The sequence below is a fragment of the Geotrypetes seraphini genome, chromosome 3 (assembly GCF_902459505.1).
Source record: "Geotrypetes seraphini chromosome 3, aGeoSer1.1, whole genome shotgun sequence".
Taxonomy (NCBI): domain Eukaryota; kingdom Metazoa; phylum Chordata; class Amphibia; order Gymnophiona; family Dermophiidae; genus Geotrypetes; species Geotrypetes seraphini.
Genome location: NC_047086.1, coordinates 69,838,239 through 69,857,351, shown reverse-complemented (window position 1 = coordinate 69,857,351; position 19,113 = coordinate 69,838,239). Strand labels below are relative to the sequence as shown.

The 19,113-nt window shown below is 41.9% G+C and overlaps 1 protein-coding gene across 1 annotated transcript in view; it reads left to right on the top strand.

The window, feature by feature from the left end:
• The window catches only part of AGPAT5 (1-acylglycerol-3-phosphate O-acyltransferase 5), a 177,903-nt gene that overhangs the window by 10,532 nt on the left and 148,258 nt on the right, over positions 1 to 19,113 (top strand). The window contains exon 2 of the mRNA XM_033937963.1: positions 15,613 to 15,682. Within this exon, the coding sequence (XP_033793854.1) occupies positions 15,613 to 15,682 (70 nt within the window). The remainder of the gene's footprint in view (positions 1 to 15,612; positions 15,683 to 19,113) is intronic.

Sequence of the window (19,113 nt, the reverse complement as noted above, 5' to 3'; positions counted from 1 at the left end):
AATATGACCATGTTTCCCCGTTGTTAATAGACTCTCATTGGTTACCTATTAGCCATAGAATCACATTTAAAATAATAATACTTATCTTTAAAACTTTAGCATGCGGCGAACCTCAATTCATTTCCAGACTCTTGATACCTTATAACACACAACGTTCACTTCGCTCTTCCAACCAGAATCTTCTTTCAGTTCCTTCCCTAAAAATCATCGGTACTAGAAGGGCCGACATCTTTTCGGTGACTGGTCCCCTATGGTGGAACGCCCTTCCCCAATACATTCGTAACGAAAAAGATATTTTAATATTTAAAAAACTTTTAAAATCTTATTTATTTAGAGATGCTTTTAATGTTTAAAGTATAATAAATTTAATATTGCTGAGGTTATTACTTCCCTTACCTACTGTTATTTCCTTATTCTACCCCAAACAAAAATTGTAACTTTTATCTTTTCCTTCCCACTGTATGTTTGTTCAAGTTAAATGTTTTTATGTTAAAATGTTAACCCCTTTGCACTTGATATATTTTTTGTTATGTACATCGCTTAGTGATTATAATAGGCGATTTATCAAATTGTGTTAATAAACTTGATAAACTTGATAGTAGTAGGTCCTGCGTCATACTGTCAGGCATAGTGCTTTTACCTACTATGTTGCACAGTTTGGCGTCATCGGCGAACAATGATATTTTTCCTCTGAGCCCTTGGGTCATATCACTTATGAATATGTTGAATAGGATTGGACCTAAGACCGAGCCTTGTGGCACTCCACTGGTCACATCTGATGTTTTGGATGGGGTACCATTTACCATCACCCTCTGAATTCTACCGCTCAGCCAATCCTTAACCCATGCAGCTAGTGTTTCCCCTAATCCCAGCGATTTCAACTTGTTCAATAACCTGCGGTGTGGGACGCTATCAAAAGCTTTGCTGAAGTCCAAATACACTAAGTCCAGGGATGGATTAGAAGAAAATATACATAGGTTGTTGAAGAATTTACGTGTTTCCATATTACATTAACATGATCGGGCACCAGCGGGAAGTTGGATAACGATTGTGGGGAGGATGTTATGGCAGACAAAGAATAACGGGTTCCTATTATGGTGAAGAAGGAATTCAGGTGAGATGAAAGGTCTCTACATTGGTAACATTTCTTACTGGCACACACCCAAACGCAGTGTGAATGCATTAGCCATTAGCACTTTTATGGTCGCACCTTGACACAGCCCACATACAGAATATTTATGTCTTTCTGTTGACCCCGTTTATACTTTCAAAAGGAATCTAACTGGTTTTTGGGGGGGATTGGTTGGAAGGAGGTGGATTTTTTTGTCAATGAGGTAGCTCCATTGTGTAACCTGATTGCACATTTAATTGCAGTTATAGGCATGAGTCTGAGGCTTTTTCCCATCCTTCATTAAGATCCCCTCGAAGGTTTGGTGATTCTTTAAAAAGTTTAGTACTTTGATTGATGGTATGCCAGAAGTGTGGTGAATTACACAGTTCAGAAATACATCTAATGGGAGCCAGCGAATGACATTAAAAAAAAAATTTTCTATTAAGGGCATACATTTATTATTTTTTCAAGGGAGTGGTTGTTTGAATATTTTCAACCCTTGGCATTTTTGAAGTAGGAGTAAACCCCACTATTTACCCATTGAGAATATTGACCATTTAAACTTGCTCTCTGTTTTCTGTTTTTCAACCAGTTCTTAATCCATAATAGGACATTACCTCCTATCCCATGACTCAGATTTCCTCAGAAGTCTTTCATGAAGTACTTTATCAAATGCCTTTTGAAAATCCAAATACACAATATCAACTGATTCACCTTTATCCACACATTCATTCACCCCTTCAAAAAAATGCAGAAGATTGGTGAGGCAAGATTTCCCTTGACTAAATCCATGTTTCCTTTCTCTCATTAATCCATGCTTACATATATGTTCTGAATAAGTAATGTGTGCAGCAATCCTTTGTACTGTTATACTGTCACTCGTGTTCTCCAAAAACAGTACTTCACAGCATGTTTACTTATAGCTTTTTACTTATTCAGTATTAGACAATTAATTTGAGTGGCCAAATACTATGTGGCACTAGCCTCCTCATCAGACCGTTATGTTTTATATAAAGTGCTTTAGTGCATTAGTGCTTCAATACTTCAGTAAATAAATAATTAGTCTTTAAACCTCTTTTTTTTTTTTTCTTTTTCTGAGTTTTCCCTTTGTCAGTAATTATCGGGAAGGGACCTGTCATTCCGACATGTTTCGCCCGAAGGCTGTATCAAGAAAAAAGTCCCCTGCAATAAAATACATTAATTAAACTCGGTATAAAATATCAATTTAGTAAACAAGCATTTCTGCTATTACAAACCTCTCTAAAAACATCTTTAAAGAAAGGGGTCCCTCCCAACCGACAAACCTTTTAGTAATTGAATAGTTACCCCTTCTACTTTAGCTCCACACCATCCCGATGATTGGCAATTTTGTGACAAAGATGGCTGTGGCATTTTTTTGCTCCTCTTTTTAAACCTCCCTCCTCTCTGACATCAGGGGCAGCAGTAGCGAATCAGAAATCAGAAAAGAGACATCCATTCTATTTCCTAGTTTAGACTTCCCGGGTATACCGTATTCAACCTAAAAATCCAGTTTTGTTCATAGTAATTTAGCTTGCGTTCATAGTACACATATGTTATGACATTTTGTTCTTTATAATAGTCTCTACCATTTTGGCCGGCACTGACGTTGGACTCATCGGACTAAAAATTCCCGGATCACCTCTGGAACCGTTTTAAAAAATTGACGTCATATTGGCCAGCCTCCAGTCTTCTGGTACTATTCTGGTTTTTAAAGAAAAATTACGAATTACAATAGCTCTGCGAGTTCATTTTTCATCTCAAGGACTTCTTTTTTATAATGACATACTACAGTAATATAAAGGTTGTGCCAATGTTTAAAATGTAATTGAAATATTCTGCTTGATAGGAAAATCATGGATGCCTTGATTATGTTGCATTTACCTTAATTTGCTGATTAAAAATAATTGAACTTAAATATTATTGTTTTTTTGTATAAGGGTTTGTTTTTTGTTTGTTTTTTTTAATAATTGTATTTGAAGTACTCTCTCTTTTAATAAACTCCATAATACTTAAAACAGATTACTCTGTTGTGTTGTGGAATTTGCTTCCGTTTTAAATCCTCATTATACCACAAGTACAGAGCGGTGGAGTAACCTAGTGTTCAGAGCACTGGGCTGCCAACCAGGAAAGTCCAGATCATATCCCACTGTAGCTCCTTGTGATCTTGAGAAAGTCACTTAACCTTCCATTTCTTCAGGTGCAAAATTCTCATTCTTGGGTCATCTATCCCCTTATTCTATGAGGCTGTATTTTGTGGTACGTTACTTCATGTTAAGCCTACTTTAGACAAGTATAAAAGTCGCCTTTTCCTGATCATGACAGGAATAGGTGTTTAACTGATCACACATAATTGGAAGAACCATGACAGGATTAATTATACTTTTTGGTGGGTAAATGTGTGTACCACATAAGTATGAAAGAATGATGGCGGAAGGTTTGGGGACTAGTAAGTCCTTTAATGATGTATGGAGTCCATTGACTACTTTTGTTGCATTACAGTAAGGGTCATGTTTCTCCCCTTTTCATTAGATTTATTTATACATCCAGGGAGGGTGGGTGGGTGGGGGGAGGGAAATGTACATTGAGGAGTTAAATTATTTAATTATAATATTAAAATCATATCATATGTATTATTATATTAATAATTAAGATGAAGATGGGAGTAAATGATTGTTTAATGCAGGGGTGTCCAACCTGCGGCCCAAGGGCCGCATGTAGCCCCGTGAAGTATTTTGTGTGGCCCCAATCGATGGCAATGCAGTGTTTTCCTCTGCTGCCCCCAGGTGTACCATCTTGCCAGCTCCTCCTCTGTCTTGCTGCAGCGTTTGCGCATTTGTGCGGCCCCAGAAACATTTTTTTCAGCCAATGCGGCCCAGAGAAGCCAAAAGGTTGGACACCCCTGGTTTAATGTAATAATTGTATAGTTATTTGTGCGTTTTATGCAGTATTTATGATTTACCAATTGTATCAAAGTTTGAAAATCAATAAAGATTTAAACACTCAGGTTCAAAATTAGTTTGTAAGTCCTCTGGAAACAGAGGGAGTACGTAGTGTACCTGAATGTCCCGTATTTTTCGCTCCATAAGATGCACTTTTTGCGCCCCAAAAAGTGGGTGCGTCTTAAGGAGCAAATACAATTTTTTGACACCACCCTCCTGCACCTTTTTTTAAATGTCGGTGGTCCAGCGCAGTCTCGCCAGGAGCTTTCCATGCTTCTGGTGGACGGTTGCCTCCTTTGTTGCTGCAGAGTGGCGAATATGGCAGGAGCACAAGCTTTATGCGAGAACTGATGGCAGACATTCACGGAGTGCACGGGACCAGGCAGAAAGCATAAAGCTCGCACTCCTGCCTTATTCGCCACTCTGCAGCAACAAAGGAGGCAGCTATCCAGTAGGAGCATGGAAAGCTCCTGGCAAGACCACACTGGACCACCGGCATTTAAAAAAAGGTACCCGGGGGCTGCGGGTTGCCTACCACCAGATGCCAGCATTTAAAAAAATGTACCGGAGGGGCTGCCTACCACCAGATGTACCTAAGTGTAGAGGAGGAAAACCCAAGAAAAAAAATTCTGAAGCAAAATTTTTTTTTTCCTTGGATTTTCCTCCTCTACATGTACAGTAGGTGCGTCTTATGGTCAGGTGCATCTTAATAGAGCGAAAAATACGGTTATTACTTTGAGCTACAATGGAAAAAGATGTGAGCTAAATCCAAATAAATAAGGGGTCCTTTTATTAAGGTGCTCTAACCAATTTAGCGCTCGCTAAATGCTAAGATGCCCATAGGATAAAATGGATGCCTTATCATTTACCTTTCATGAGATAACATGGTCACTTCGCATTAGAAAACTTAAAGGTCCTAAAAGAGTATTACAGAATTGTACAAGATATTTCAACCACCTGTGGTTGCTGGAGGTGTATTTTCATTCAGAGTTGTAAGAACTTTGGTTTTATTATATACTAAGGACCTCTTCTATTAAACTGCGTCGGGAGCAGCGCGGGCCATTCAGCGCGGCTCTGCGCTACAAACTGCTAGCGCAGTTTAATAGAAGAGGGGGTAAGTGTATTGTAGCTTAGTGATACAATTCTGTGATTGTTTGAATTCATTCTACAACATCCCAATATATCCAGCATATTCTGATATGAAATGGTAATTGCTATTTAGTGACGTTCAGTAGCATTAAGTTTTTCCCTAGAGGGTCAAAAGTGTTCTGTTTACTTTGTGAAAATCCATATTCTCCCGTTAGAGTTGGTAGTGAAGCTAGCTGCCATTTAGGAGCTGCCACAGTTCTGATGCAATCTATCATGTGGGAACATGTGTTCCAGGTCAATATGCATTATGTTGTACTTATTTATTGCAGCCACCCTGCACACTCATTTTTATTTAGGAATTGCTTTGTCCCTATTTTAACTCTTCCCCCAAAACCTTTTTATTCTTTCCGGCTCAACAGAATTAGGAAAGAATTATGCGTATACTGTATGTCCTGAAAATTTACCAGAACATGGTGCGATTTGGCATAGGAGGGGAAAAACAGCTAAAAGACTGCTAAAACTCTGAAGTCCTGAATTTGTATATTTTAGAAAGAAGGAGGCATAGAGGAGAAGATGTTTAAATACTTGAAAGGTGTTACTAAGAAAACAAATCTTTTTCAGAGTTGGTGAAACAGTAAACCTAGAGGACGTGACTTGAGGTTGTGGGGTAGTAGACTTGAGGATAACATTAAGAAATTCTTTTTCATGGTGAAGGTGGTTGAAGCTTGAATGCTTTTCCAAGGGAAGTGCTGGAGACATTCAAAAAGGTGTGGGATGAACACAGAGGATCCCTAATTAGAAAATGGATGGTATAAAAAACAAATGGCTGTACTGTTAAGTGGTGCTTGTCTGCCTGGTATTGGCCTTAGTTTTTCACAACCGGAGTTACTGTCTTTCTAAGGTCTTTGACCCAAAAATGGCAAAGACCAGACTCAAGTATTTTTATACTACTTTCATTGTTGGTTTAATCATAAATTGATAATGCGTGTGACTGTTGGGCAGACAGGATGGACCTTTCAGGTCTTTATCTGCCGTCTTCTACTATGTTACTTTGTTACTGTATTGATCTACCTGGGAGATTACAGAAAAATAAGTTCCCCCTCTTCTTAAAAAAAACAAAACAAAAAAACCCCCTTGTGCAGTGGTTCCCAACCTGTGCGCCTCCCAATACTTATATCTTCTAAACCAAAAGGAGGAATAAGCCTCAGGTGTCAATCCATAAGCTGCTAATGCTCAATGGGGCTAGTTTCTTTCATCTGCAAAAATCCTCCTTATGGTGTAAAGAGTTAGATTTCACTAAAGCTTCTGATCTTGTACCAACAATCGCAAAACCAGTTTTACTGGTTTTGTGATCGTTCCCTGACCCCGACCCGATTCACTAAACTACTGTGCGATGAATCATCGACCCGATCCGACCCACCCATGCAAATTAGTAAAACCCCATGCAAAATAGCCAAGTGACTGATTCATCAACAATTGCTTTGCTACCACCGCCCCCCAACAAACGCACCCCCCTCGGCGATCCACAAATTGCAGTAAGGATGCCCACTCCCTCCTGCCACCCAACACTCCCCACTCTACGCCGCTTAAAAATATGGCAGGAGGGTCTGGTATGACCAAATGAAAGAAAATTTACAGTTAAGAATGTCTTTCTCTGATGGGACTACTGTCATTAATAGAGTTCCACTCCCAGATGTCTCTAAAGTCACACAAGAACGAAGAAAGGATTTCCTATCTCTGCGTAAAGAAACTCTTAAATTGGGGGCTACGTTTCTATTAGCTTATCCCTGCAAGTGTTTGGTGAGGTATTTGGGAATTAAGTATACTTTTTTTTTCTCCAGACCACTTGAGGGATTTCCTGAAAGTCAAAAATATCATCAAGGACTGATTATACGATGGATTATTAGTAAGATAGTAATCGGTTTCACATTAAGCTTTTTCTTTAGAATTTAATACCACTTTAAATATCTCCAAATTTAAAAGATTTCCATAGCCCCTATTATTGTGGTCTAAGAAAGGGATAAATAATATTTCTGTATTTGATTTTTGGTTTGATTGGTAAAATGGTTTCCTTCCTGTGTTAAATGGAACAAGATTATTCTTGTGATTGATGTGAAAGTTTAATAAAGATATTAATAAAAAATAAATAAATAAATAAAAAAAAAGAGTTCCACTTTGAAAATTTGGGCAGGTGAAGGTTTCTGCTACAAATGTAGTGTGTATATACTAACTGGAAATAATTTTTTTTCTTTCAATTGTGAAGCCTTTTTCTTTCTCATTTTATTCCTTTGACACATCATCTGTACCAAAGGCTGAGGCCTGATCTATGTGGTGAGGATAAGGAATTCTATTGTCTTTTCAGATGGGTTAGAGCAGTGGTTCCCAACCCTGTCCTGAAGGAACACCAGGCCAATGGGGTTTTCAGGCTAGCCCTAATGAATATGCATGAAGCAAATTTGCATGCCTATCACTTCCATCATATGCAAATCTCTCTCATGCATATTCATTAGGGCTAGCCTGAAAACCCGATTGGCCTGGTGTTCCTCCAGGACAGGGTTGGGAATCACTGGGTTAGAGAGAGAATTCTATTGTCTTTGGGACAAGGAAGTGAAGTACCTGTGGTGATAAGCTATATTTTAGTTGCTGCTAAGCAGGAATTATTATTATAAGGAGTTATTTAGTGTGTAAGAATTAGTATATTCACTCATTTACTTAGGGATTATTGTATAATAATTATGTGCTGAGTTTCATACATGTATTTGGATATTTTGTGAACAATAATTAATTATTGCTGCTGGCTTATGAGTAATATTTTTCTATTTTCATAATAAAATTCTTCCCATAGCCTTGGTCTCTATTCTTAGTATAAACTGGCCAATTAACGAACCTTGGGTAAGTAGTTTATAGTTCCCCCTAGAAAACTAAGACAGGCATGTATTTGTTTATGTAACTATTAGTCATCCATAAATCTTACTACAGTAGCGTACTAGTGAGGGGTGGCGTATTGCCTTAGGTTACAGCCTGCCGGGTCCGGAACCTCCCGCCCTACTCTACAACGGGACCTGCACCTCAGCGTGGCTGCTGTACTTATTGCAGAGCAGAGTCGGCAGCCGTGCTGAAGTGCAGGAAGGTCCTGCGATGATTGCAACTGCCCGCTCTGCTCAGGAAGATGTAAGTGACATCAGACGGGGTGGACCGGCAGATGCAGTCATCGCAGGACCTTGCTGCAACTTCTTGTGTCTGCCGGTCCACCCCCCTCTGACATCACTTGTGTCTTCCTGAGCAGAGCTGGCAGTTGCAGTCATTGCAGGACCTTCCTGCAAGGCATTGGTTTGGAGGGAGAGAGAAAGGAGCATAGAAGGGTGGTAGAGGGAGAGAAAGGGTGCAGGATGGCCTGGAAGGGTGGTGGACAGAGAGTATGGGGGAAGGATGCTGGTGGAATTGGTGTGCAGGGAAAGGGGAGAGAGACATAAGGGGGAAGGATACTGGATGGAATTGGGTTGGAGGGAAAGAAAGGGGGCCGATGCTGATAGAAGGGAGGGAAGAGAGAGGAGAGAGTGAAATGCCAGACAATGGGGGTGTGGGAGAGGGAAAGGAAGAAGAGGAGAAAGATGCCAGACCTTTGGAGGAGGGAAGGAAAGAAGATGGATGCCAGACCAATGGGGGTGAAGGGAGAGATGGAAGGGGGAGGCATACAGTTTCTGGAATAGGCATAGAATGAGAGAAGATGCCATATAGAAGAGGTAGAGAGAGGGCAAACAGTGGATGAAAGGAAGAGAATGACAAGAAGATGAGGAAAGCTGAAATCAGAGAAGACAAAGGTAGAAAAAAATTTTCTTTTTTTTTTTTTGCTTTAGGGGACATGCGTCACTGTTTCTGTGGTGTTGCATTGTATGTAGAGTCCAGCTCTTGATGGTTCAATTTAACCTTTGTCTACGTATTTCTATTTTATCCCCCCTTTTATAAAACTGTAAAGCATTTTTTAGCACCTGCCATGGTAGTAACAGCCCTGATGCTCAGAATTCTATGAGCATCTGAGCTGTTACCACCGTGGCTAAAAACCATACTACAGTTTTATAAAAGGGGGAGGGGTTAGTTTGTGATTACATATTCCATACTAGGCGAAGGTGTTTTCTGTGTTCTCTGTGTATGAAAGACATGGTTTTCTGTTAGCGTTGACTAGCCTTGTTTGGCGAAATGCATCGGGCATGGTTCTTGGGAGCACCTTGAATAAACCTGATTTGAATCTACTTATTTTCTGCCGATCTTCTTTTCTTTCATGTTGGATTCTTTGATGGACTGCTTGCCTTGTTGTTTTGTTACAAGTTAACATACATGGAGTGGAACATACTAGGGGAGTTACAGATTTGGTTGTTTATACATACATATGGGTTATAGTTGGTTGACATAGAGTGAGGCAGTTGAGAGGCGTTGTAAACTTGGTTATTAATATAGACTTATATTTCAGATAATATTACTGCTTTATAATATACCAGTCTTTAAGCCCGTTACATTAACAGGTACTAGAATGTGTGTGTCTGTATTTATTTATTTATCCCTCTCTCCTTAGCCTGTTTCTGTATTTCTTTCTTTCTGTCTTTCTTTTTCCTCGGCTGTCCACCACCACCCTTTGCCTACTCCCCCTGTCCATTCTCCCTTCCTTTTTCTTCCCCTGTGTCCACCACCACCCCTTCACTGGTCCCCTTATCCAGCAGCAGCCCTTCTCCCTTTGTTTTAACTCCCCCCCCCTGTCCAGCAGCACCTCTTTCCTGTTCCCCCCTGTCCAGCAGGAGGCATCTCTTCCTTTTTCTGCCCCCCCCTCCGTCCAGCAGAACCTCTTTTCTGCTCCCCCTGTCCAGTAGTAGGCCTCCCTTCCTTTTTCTGCCCCCCTGTCCATCAGCACCTCTTCCCCTGTCCATCAGCACCTATTTTTTGCTCACCCTGTCCAGCAATAGGCCTCCCTTCCTTTTTTTGTCCCCCTCCTTTTTTTGCCCCCCCCCCCGGTCCATCAGCACCTTTTCCCATGTTCAGCAGCAACCCTTACCGCCTTTATTTTTTGTCTGCCCTCCACCGACATCTGCCTAAAGCCGCCACGGCCTGCAGGCACCGACAGCCTCTGCGGCCTGATCCCACTCCCTCCTCGCCGTCGCTTGTGGTGGCTCCGTGCTCTGTGCTTAGCCGCGGCGGCCTGCAGCTGCTGACAGCCGCCACGGTCTGCAGCCGCCGACAGCCACCGCGGTCTACAGCTGCAGTGGCCGACAGCTGCCGGGGCTATTAGGCTTCCACCTCTCACTTTTGCTGGTCTGGTCTGGCCTGCTCCCTGCCGTATTTTTTTTTTTTAGTTGAAACACGCGGCGGTGGCTCCTCTCAAGATCCCCACCTGCGTTGGAAGTCCGACACAGGCGGGGATCGTGAGAGTAGCCACCGCTGCATCTTTCAACTAAAAAATGCAATACGGCAGGGAGCAGGCCAGACCGTAAGCCGCGCAAGCGCACTTCCTATGGGTCGCTACAGCTCATGGAAAACAGACGCACGCGATGGGAGTGCGCATGCGCGGCCTAGCATTTTATTATATTAGATTTGAACACTTTTATATATGTATGGAAAGGGTTCAGAGTTAAAGTCCTGATTAAATAGATGGGAAGGAAGGGGGATTTGTTCAGAGATATTTGGGGGTTGCATAGAAAAAAAACTGTGCATTGGTATGCTAATCTCTGTTTTGAATTTAGAAAAAAGAAATACAAGTGGAAATAAAGAAGTAAAGAAGAAAACAGATAAATGGGGGTGGGGCATGGGCGGGGCAGTGGGGTGGGGTGGGGGGCCCAGTATACTTGTGGGCCGAGGGGCCCTCAAAGAATTAATCCTGCCCTGATGCCAGTTCTTAGTTTGAAGAGGTGATCAAGCAAGATGGTGGTGACACTATTTGGGAATGGCCTTGAAAAAGCGATAGGTGAAACGTCGGTTAATATTTCCCTGAATAAGAGACCACTAAGTTAAGTGAAACTATATTTATTTAAATAAATTTTGAATTAAGTAGTAAAGTTAAAAAGAAAGAAAGAAAAATAATCTAATAGTGGTAAAAACCATGACGAGTGGACACGTAAAGCTTGAGGCAATGAAATGTTTGAGCCTCGAGTGGTGTTGCTTATTTCCATTCAAAGCATTGGACCTAAAATCCTGATACATGACTCTGTCCTTCTTTTTCTGGATCCATATGGTAACCCTGGTGAGTCCCCCTGTTACAGGGGGAGGGGGGCTCCAGGCTATTTGCAGGGTCCATGACCTATGTTCCAAACTACATATGTGCTACACTACAAATTACCCTCTCCCTCTCTTGTGAGCTATTACAGACACTGACATGCAGTAGTAAGAGTAGCCTGCTCTAATGACTTCTATTGTATCCTCACAGACTTCACATCCTTCCACCCACACATGGGAACACCCACGTATGTTGCAATAGGGATGATAGCAGGCGGGACTCGGGGACAGGAGGTGTATGGAAACTGAGAAACAGACAGGTGGGGCAGAAGAAAGTACAGGAATATGAATCTGTTCAACAATGCCATGAATAAGCAAAAAACAACAGACAGACACCTCTGCACAAATGAAATCCAACAAGCAAGAGCAGAAAGAGATAGGTCTTCAAACTTTAATATCAACCAAAAGTGCAATATGAGTCAATAAGTCATAATCAGTCATAAAAACATCTGACAAGTCGTTGGACTCGACACACAACATTTCGGCTGAAATGTCTGCATCAGGGGTCCATACATAGCCAGTTAAACAAACAAATTGTGAAAATCATTTCTGTAAGGATGCATATTGGCAATGGAGACCCTGGGAACCATCAAGGCACAGGCAAAAGTTGTCTCCCCCCTAATCCACATTTTTCCTTTAATAAAACAAGTACTTTTGGAGCATAGTGAGAGCAAACAACTGAGTTCATCACCCTGTCACCTTCAGCCTGGACAGCACTCATAAATGGTCAGGGATTATATGCTGTAGGTTTGTTTGTAAGTAGTGTAATATCCAACTCTTCTCTTGTATCCTAGGCACCACCTCTGTCCTGTGCAGCCCTGCTTCCACACTTTGATCATACATGGCTACATACATGACTGCTGTTGGCCCACCATCTCTTGTTCCTCACACACATTTGGCCCATAATTATGATGGGATTTTTTTTCCCCTTTCAATACAGATACAACTACTTCATCTGAAAACTGTTAATGGGAAAGTCACACATTAATCTTGAGTTTTCCCAAATTATGATTCCCAAGTACTCGGGTGCTGTTTCTACTGCCAGTAAAATCAGAAATAATTTCAGTAGAAGCTGTGGCTTAAAATCTGCCCTCTTCTCAAACTTCCATGAAAACACCAAATCAAATGAGATGAGATGAATATGTTTCATTATAGGAGCCAACTATGTGGGTGCTAGAGCACACCTAATATTGGTCATACACCTTAAATGGTGAAAACTTAGCAAGAACCACTGCAGAAAGGGACTTGGGATTTCTCATCCGGGAAGATATGAAAGCTGCTAATCAGGTGGAGAAAGCTTCAGCAAAGGCAAGACAGATGCTGGGTTGCATCAGAAGGAGCTTTATCAGCCGAAAGCCTGAGGTCATACTGCCATTATATAGATCCATGTTGAGACCTCACCTGGAGTACTGTGTCCAGTTTTGGAGGCCACATTATCAAAAGGATGTGAAGAGAATGGAGTCGATCTAGAGAATGGCCACTAGGATGGTCTCGGAACTTAAAGACATCCCTTATGACCAGACTGTGCTTATATTCTCTCGAGGAGCGCAGAGAAAGAGGGGACATGATAGAAACATTTAAATACATCACGGGTCGCATTGAAGTGGAAGAAGAAATATTTTTTCTTACGGGTCCCACGGCAACAAGAGGGCATCCGCTAAAACTTAAGGGGGGAAGATTTCATGGTGACACCAGGAAATACTTATTCACCGAACAAGTTATTGATCGATGGAATAAACTTCCACGCCAAGTAGTCAAGCCTAGTAGCGTGCTCGACTTCAAAAATCGATGGGACAAACAGGTGGGGGCGCTACAGAGTTATGCATAAAAGATGGGCACTCCAGGGAGGGAGGGTTCTTGAGTGGGCAGACTTGTTGGGCCGCTGGCCCTCTTCTGCCGTCATACTCTATACTCCTTGGCTGTATAAAAGGAGAACAAATTTTCATTGGGTTCAGAACCCCCAATAGTTTTGAAAAGTTGGCTTCTCTGTGTTTCTTAATTCCCAACTCTCAGGAAAATAATAACAGATACAATACTCACATTTGCTCTTGATCAGAGGAAGTAGACAGACATTTTTGGTGCACAACCTTGACATCATCCTAACATCATCAGTATGCACCTGTGTGCTAAATTGACACTGAAAAAAAGACTGCTTTTGGTAGCCTAGGATCTATACTGGGATGATAATAATAATAATAATTTATTTGCTTTTATACCGCCGCCACCAACAGTTCTGGACAGTTCACAACAGTAAACTGAAACATTTCAGTTAAAAAATACAATTTCTGACCATATCTTAGTTTCCTGTGGATTTGAACCCACCACCTGGGGAAGGTGGAGCAAGCAGACTTAACCACTGAGCCAAAGCAGTCAGTGCTCTCTGCCATGTGGAATGATGCCTTAGGAAAGCATAGACATCTCTTTGTGTAAAAATGATTTTCGCTCTGCACAAAGGAAACAGCAGAGGGCAGATGCAAATGACAAATTACTGTCCACGGTACTACTTATCACTTATATAGTGCTGAAAGGCATACGCAGCACTGTGCATTTTGACATTATAGATGGTCTCTGCTGAATATGCATGAGAGAGATTTGAATATAATGGAAGTGACAGGTATGCATATTCATTAGGGATATCTTGAAAACCTGACTGGCTGGGGGTCCCCCAGGACAGGTTTGGGAACCACTGCCCTAGACTATCTATAAATATGAGCACACTGTTAGAAAGAACCTCATTGAACATAAGGTTTATACGGCGCCTATCTGGAGCTGTCTAAAACATAGGCCAGCTTTTGGCGCGCTTAAGATATAGGCGTCAATAAAGGCGCCTAGCTACGCCTACTAGGAGCGATTCTGTAAAAGGCTATCTAACTAGAAACCACGCCTATCTTTCTAGGAACTTGTTTTTTCTTAGAGGGCTTATTTTCTAGGTGGCTTTTTACAGAATCGCGGTCTACTTAAAGGTGCCTATTTTTCAATTACCCCTTTTTAATAGCGCTGATTAAGCTTGTTATTCAATCTATTAAAGTACCTATCTAGATAGGCGCTGTTAATAGATGCGCCCTTTATAGAATTTGCCAGTTAGTGTATTCTAATATAAAGGTGATATCTGCAATGTGACCTTTTTATTTCAGCATTTTGAGATTATAAAATAAAAAATCTTGTAGAAAAATTACTACTATAATCTTTAAGGCCCTCTTTTACTAAGCTGTGGTAGAGGCTTCTACCGCAGTCCAGGGCGCTAAATTTTCTGAAGCTCATAGGAATTCTATAAGCGTTGGAGCATTTTGCGCTCCAGGCCACAGTAGAAACCTCTACCACGGCTTAGTAAAAGGGGGGTAGATGTTATCGTTCAGAAGGTGCAGGCATTTAACAGGACATATGTTATATATATTACAGTTTTCTGGATTTTGCTGTGTAGAAAACTATATTTTAAGTGAAATAAGTGGTGCATTTGCTCTTAAAGTAAAATGTCTGCCATTCTTTTTATGAAACTAATTTAACATTTAAGAGGCCCTTTTACAAAAACTTAGCATGCGCTAATGGACGTTATTGTGTGCGCAGCGTATTTAGGGCCTGATTCTTGAAACGCGCCTCCCAATTGCAGGCAGCGGTAGGCGTCCTACCGCCATCTGGCAGCCAATCGGGAAGCACGTGTTTTAAAAAAACAAAGTGTCGGAGGCAGGACACCTACATCGTAGGCCTCTATAGCGTGTCTATGGAGAAATTTCTCCGTATTTAAGCACACCCAAGGCGGGGCATGTTTTCACCCGGAAGTGGCCTTGGGCAAGCTTAAACGTCTGTACACATCTCCATAGACGCGAGGCAGACGCCTTAAAAGTAGGCCTGCAAAATTCTGGCCTACATTTAAGGCATCTGTCCTGGAGTGTAAACATGATTCTGAATAGGACGCTGATGCGTGATTGACATGGCGATCGATGGCTGTCAATATCAGCGTCCTATACAAAATCGGACCCCTAGTTCATGCTAAACTTTGGTAAAAGGTCTCCTTAATATGAGGAAAAAAAATAAGATATACAGTAAGATCTTTCATCAAAGGAAATTAAGTATGTCTTGTTATTTATGATTACAGTATTGCAGTGTTCAGTAGCCACATTTTTTCATTTATGACCTATTCAAAATTAATGAAGATTGTTTTAAATTGAAAATTAACGCTTGCTTATTTTGTTTTAGATAATAATTTATGGAGATTTGCCAAAAAACAAAGAAAATATTATATATTTGTCAAATCATCAGTCCACAGGTTTGTACATTGTATTTTTATTTGTTACCATTTTTAACTCAGAGATAAGCAGTAAAATTTCTGTATTGTTTGTTAAAACAAATGCGTGTAATGCTATTTGCTTGGGTAAAATGATTTATTTTTTTGTCTTTATCTGTCATATTTTACATGCTATTATATATTAGATGAGATAGACTTTCATGTGTACTTTGGGGGTGCACCTAGGCATCCTGCAGTAGTTTTGGCGTTTGTACATGCTTCCTACGTGCTAAAAGTTTTTAGTTTTTAGCGCTGAGGGCATTTTGGGGGGCAGAGAATACGGGGTGCCCAGTGCTAATCAGCGCAGCTACATCACTGTGCACTAACTGATTATAAAATAAGTGTAGTAAAGGCTCACGCACTAATAGCCACACGCTAATGGGAAGATTATTGTATGGCCATTATTGCATAAATGGAAAATGAAGGCCACATTTTTGCATGGCTTTGTAGAAGGGCTCCTTTGTGTTATAATATGAGAGTTTTGTTTGTATGAGTTATCTACAGTTGTCTTATGCTAGTGTCATAAGCTCAAGTCCGTTGATGAAAACAAAGATCTTAAATAGTGGTTATCTACATTCTCTGAAAGTCTGTTTAAAAAACGTTGCTTCTTTTTCATTCTGCTATACCAGTTGAAACATCAGCAAATGGAGATGGAGAACACCAAGATTTCACTAGTACAAGGAGTGGTTAAACTCTAGGTCTTGCCAATATTCTCTGCCTCAACAGACGGTTCAACTTGGACTGATGCAACAGGATTTCTCTGGTGGCCTCATTCTCTTGGTCACAAAATACAGTCTGTGGGCCCCCTGGTTGAGCTCCAGTGCCCTGTTTGTTGTTAGGATAAAGATCTGTGGAATGATCCCTAAGGAGGAGCCTGGTATGAGGTGTGGGTCTCAGTTTTGATCAGGCAGCATTGCTTGTGGTAGAAAGACCTCTCGGGACACTTGCTAGGGACAGTGAGTAAAGAACCTTTAGGGGGTACTCCTGTTCACCAAGGACAAACGGAACCTTATTTTCTCACATGTGGGTGATATAGTCTATGGAGCCCAAGTGCGGACATTGCCCAGAGAACTGGTTTCCAGAAGCCTTTGGCAGGTCCAACAGTATATACATGTGTGCCTTCATTCTTGAGAGCAGTAAACTTGTCATCTTCTCAGTTGTATGGCTGTTTCTCCTCAGATTTATTCTTGCCTTCCTGTTGTCTTTTGTGAGTAGCAAAGGACCATTTCTTTTTCTTGGGGATTTTCCTCCTTGTTCCTTTATTTCTTTAACTTTATTGACCCTTTTTGAATTTTATCTTTTTCCATAGCTTACAGCCTCCTTAGGTTTGAGCTCCCAGGCGGGTTTTGATTTTCAAAACCAAAACCAAAAAAACAACTATATTTGACAATTGAACTATTTAATTGCTGCAGCTATCTTCCCCGTCATGTCCCAGAAACCTTTCAGTGAGTCCAAGCAGTGCATAGACTACTAGAACCATGTCTATGATTGGCCCAAGTGCTTAACTTATCTGGGCAGAAGAGAACATAGAAAAGACAAGAGGCTCTGCATAATAACATGCTGAAGTCCAGTCCATTGATATTGGCATCGAAGGCATCAGTCCCTATGGCTTCTGGAGCTGCATTGGACTCTGGAGACACATTGAGGAGGTTTCATCTTCAGATGTTGGTAGTGCCCACTCGGGTGAAGCATTTTATGGCCCATCACTGAGGATTTGTGAGCATTCTGCATTGTCCTTGGCACTGAAGGACCTCCATGCTGAGCATTGAGTGAAAGTGAAAAAAACATCAGCATTGGTACTCTTCAAAGCATGGTGCTAGGAGATTTAGGATACTGGCCAGAGAAGCCAGGTCATGTTAAAGGGGGAGCTGGGGTTCAACCTGGCTCAGCTTGGTGTAGTGCAGAGGCATTGAGAGCACTGACTATAGTGCCACCCCAGCCCATCCTGGAGACCCACCCTCTGCCTGTCAGCTGTTTGTCGATGCAGGTGCCTTGCCAGGCATTGGAGCCAGAGCCAATTGATGCAGTGCTCCTTTCTAGCTCATTAGGGGAGTGACTTCTCACACAGAACCTGACTTTGAGTCCAGCAAGTCAGCAGGTGCAGACTCAGACTCCCCATGAGCAACATTTTTCTGAGTTGGACCACTTCTGGGGATCTGATGAAGGGACCAAAAGACTTCTTGGAGGAGAGCCCTTGGCCTACCTTCAGATTAGAGAGCTGCACGGGACGATGGGGATCCCGTGGGGATGCTCCCTATTGTCGCGGGGATCCCGTGGGGACGCCCCCTAGGGTCGCGGGATTCCTGCGGGGTTGGATGTACTCGCGAGGCTCGTCTTCTCCCTACCTGCCCTGCCGCAGCACACAGCCGATCGGAAGTCTTCCACGATGTCAGCGCTGACGTCGGAGGGAGGGCTGGGGACGGTTGGGACTTTGGCGGGGACGGGTGGGGACAGGTGGGATTTCTGTCCCCGCGCAACTCTCTACTTCAGATCCCTCCCTTCCACAAAAAAGAAGGCAGTCTCCCCCAAAAGATCTCTTATCATCTTTTCAAGGGAAATGGCAGAAGCCTTTCCATTTAGGTTGGAAGTCGAGGACAAGCCCATGGCCAAGATGTTGGACATCCTTGACTATGACTCCCCTTCCTATGGAAGCTGTGACAGTACCCATCCTTTAAGAATGCACAGATGAAGAGTTGAGAGACCTCACTTTCTCTGCATAAGTTGTTCTAGAGAAAGCAGGCTCTACATATAGAGTCCAGAAGGTTCCCAAATTTGAAAAGTTGCATCTTCCACATCATTATTTAGTGGCTGAATCCACTCGCCAGGGGTTTGAGGACCCATGACTTGGTTCCCCCAGGCAGGGCTGCTCACACTATGAAATCTTTTAAGAGGAATGTTTTTCAGGGCTTTATGCTCATTTCCCACATCCAGTCTTACCTGCTGTATATGAGCATTTATTTGAAAATCTAGCTGGGCAGTGCACTTGAGTTTGAGAATGCTCTCCTATCAGAGCTGGCTGTATAACTTTGCAAGATAGCCACTAAGTAGAAGAAGGATTAACAGAAGCATAATTCTTGGGCCAGTTTTGAAATGTTTGACATGGCTTCCAGACTTTCTTTCACAGTTATTGGTATGCATTGACTCTCATGGCTGCATGTCTCAGATATGAAGCAGCAGTTCAGGAAAAGTTAGCAGACATTTTTTGCCAAGGAGACAGTTTTTCGGGGGACAAGATGGAGAAAGTGGAAGACCTCTTAAAGAAGAGAACTGATGATCAAGTCCCTGTCTTGGCCACTCCTTCTGTGGCCTCCACTTCTAGGAGGCTTTTGGGCAGAAGTTAAGAGTTTTACATGACTTAGCACCAAGTTATCTGGTTGACCAATTCTTTTTCACTTTATCAGGTCAGTCTGTGC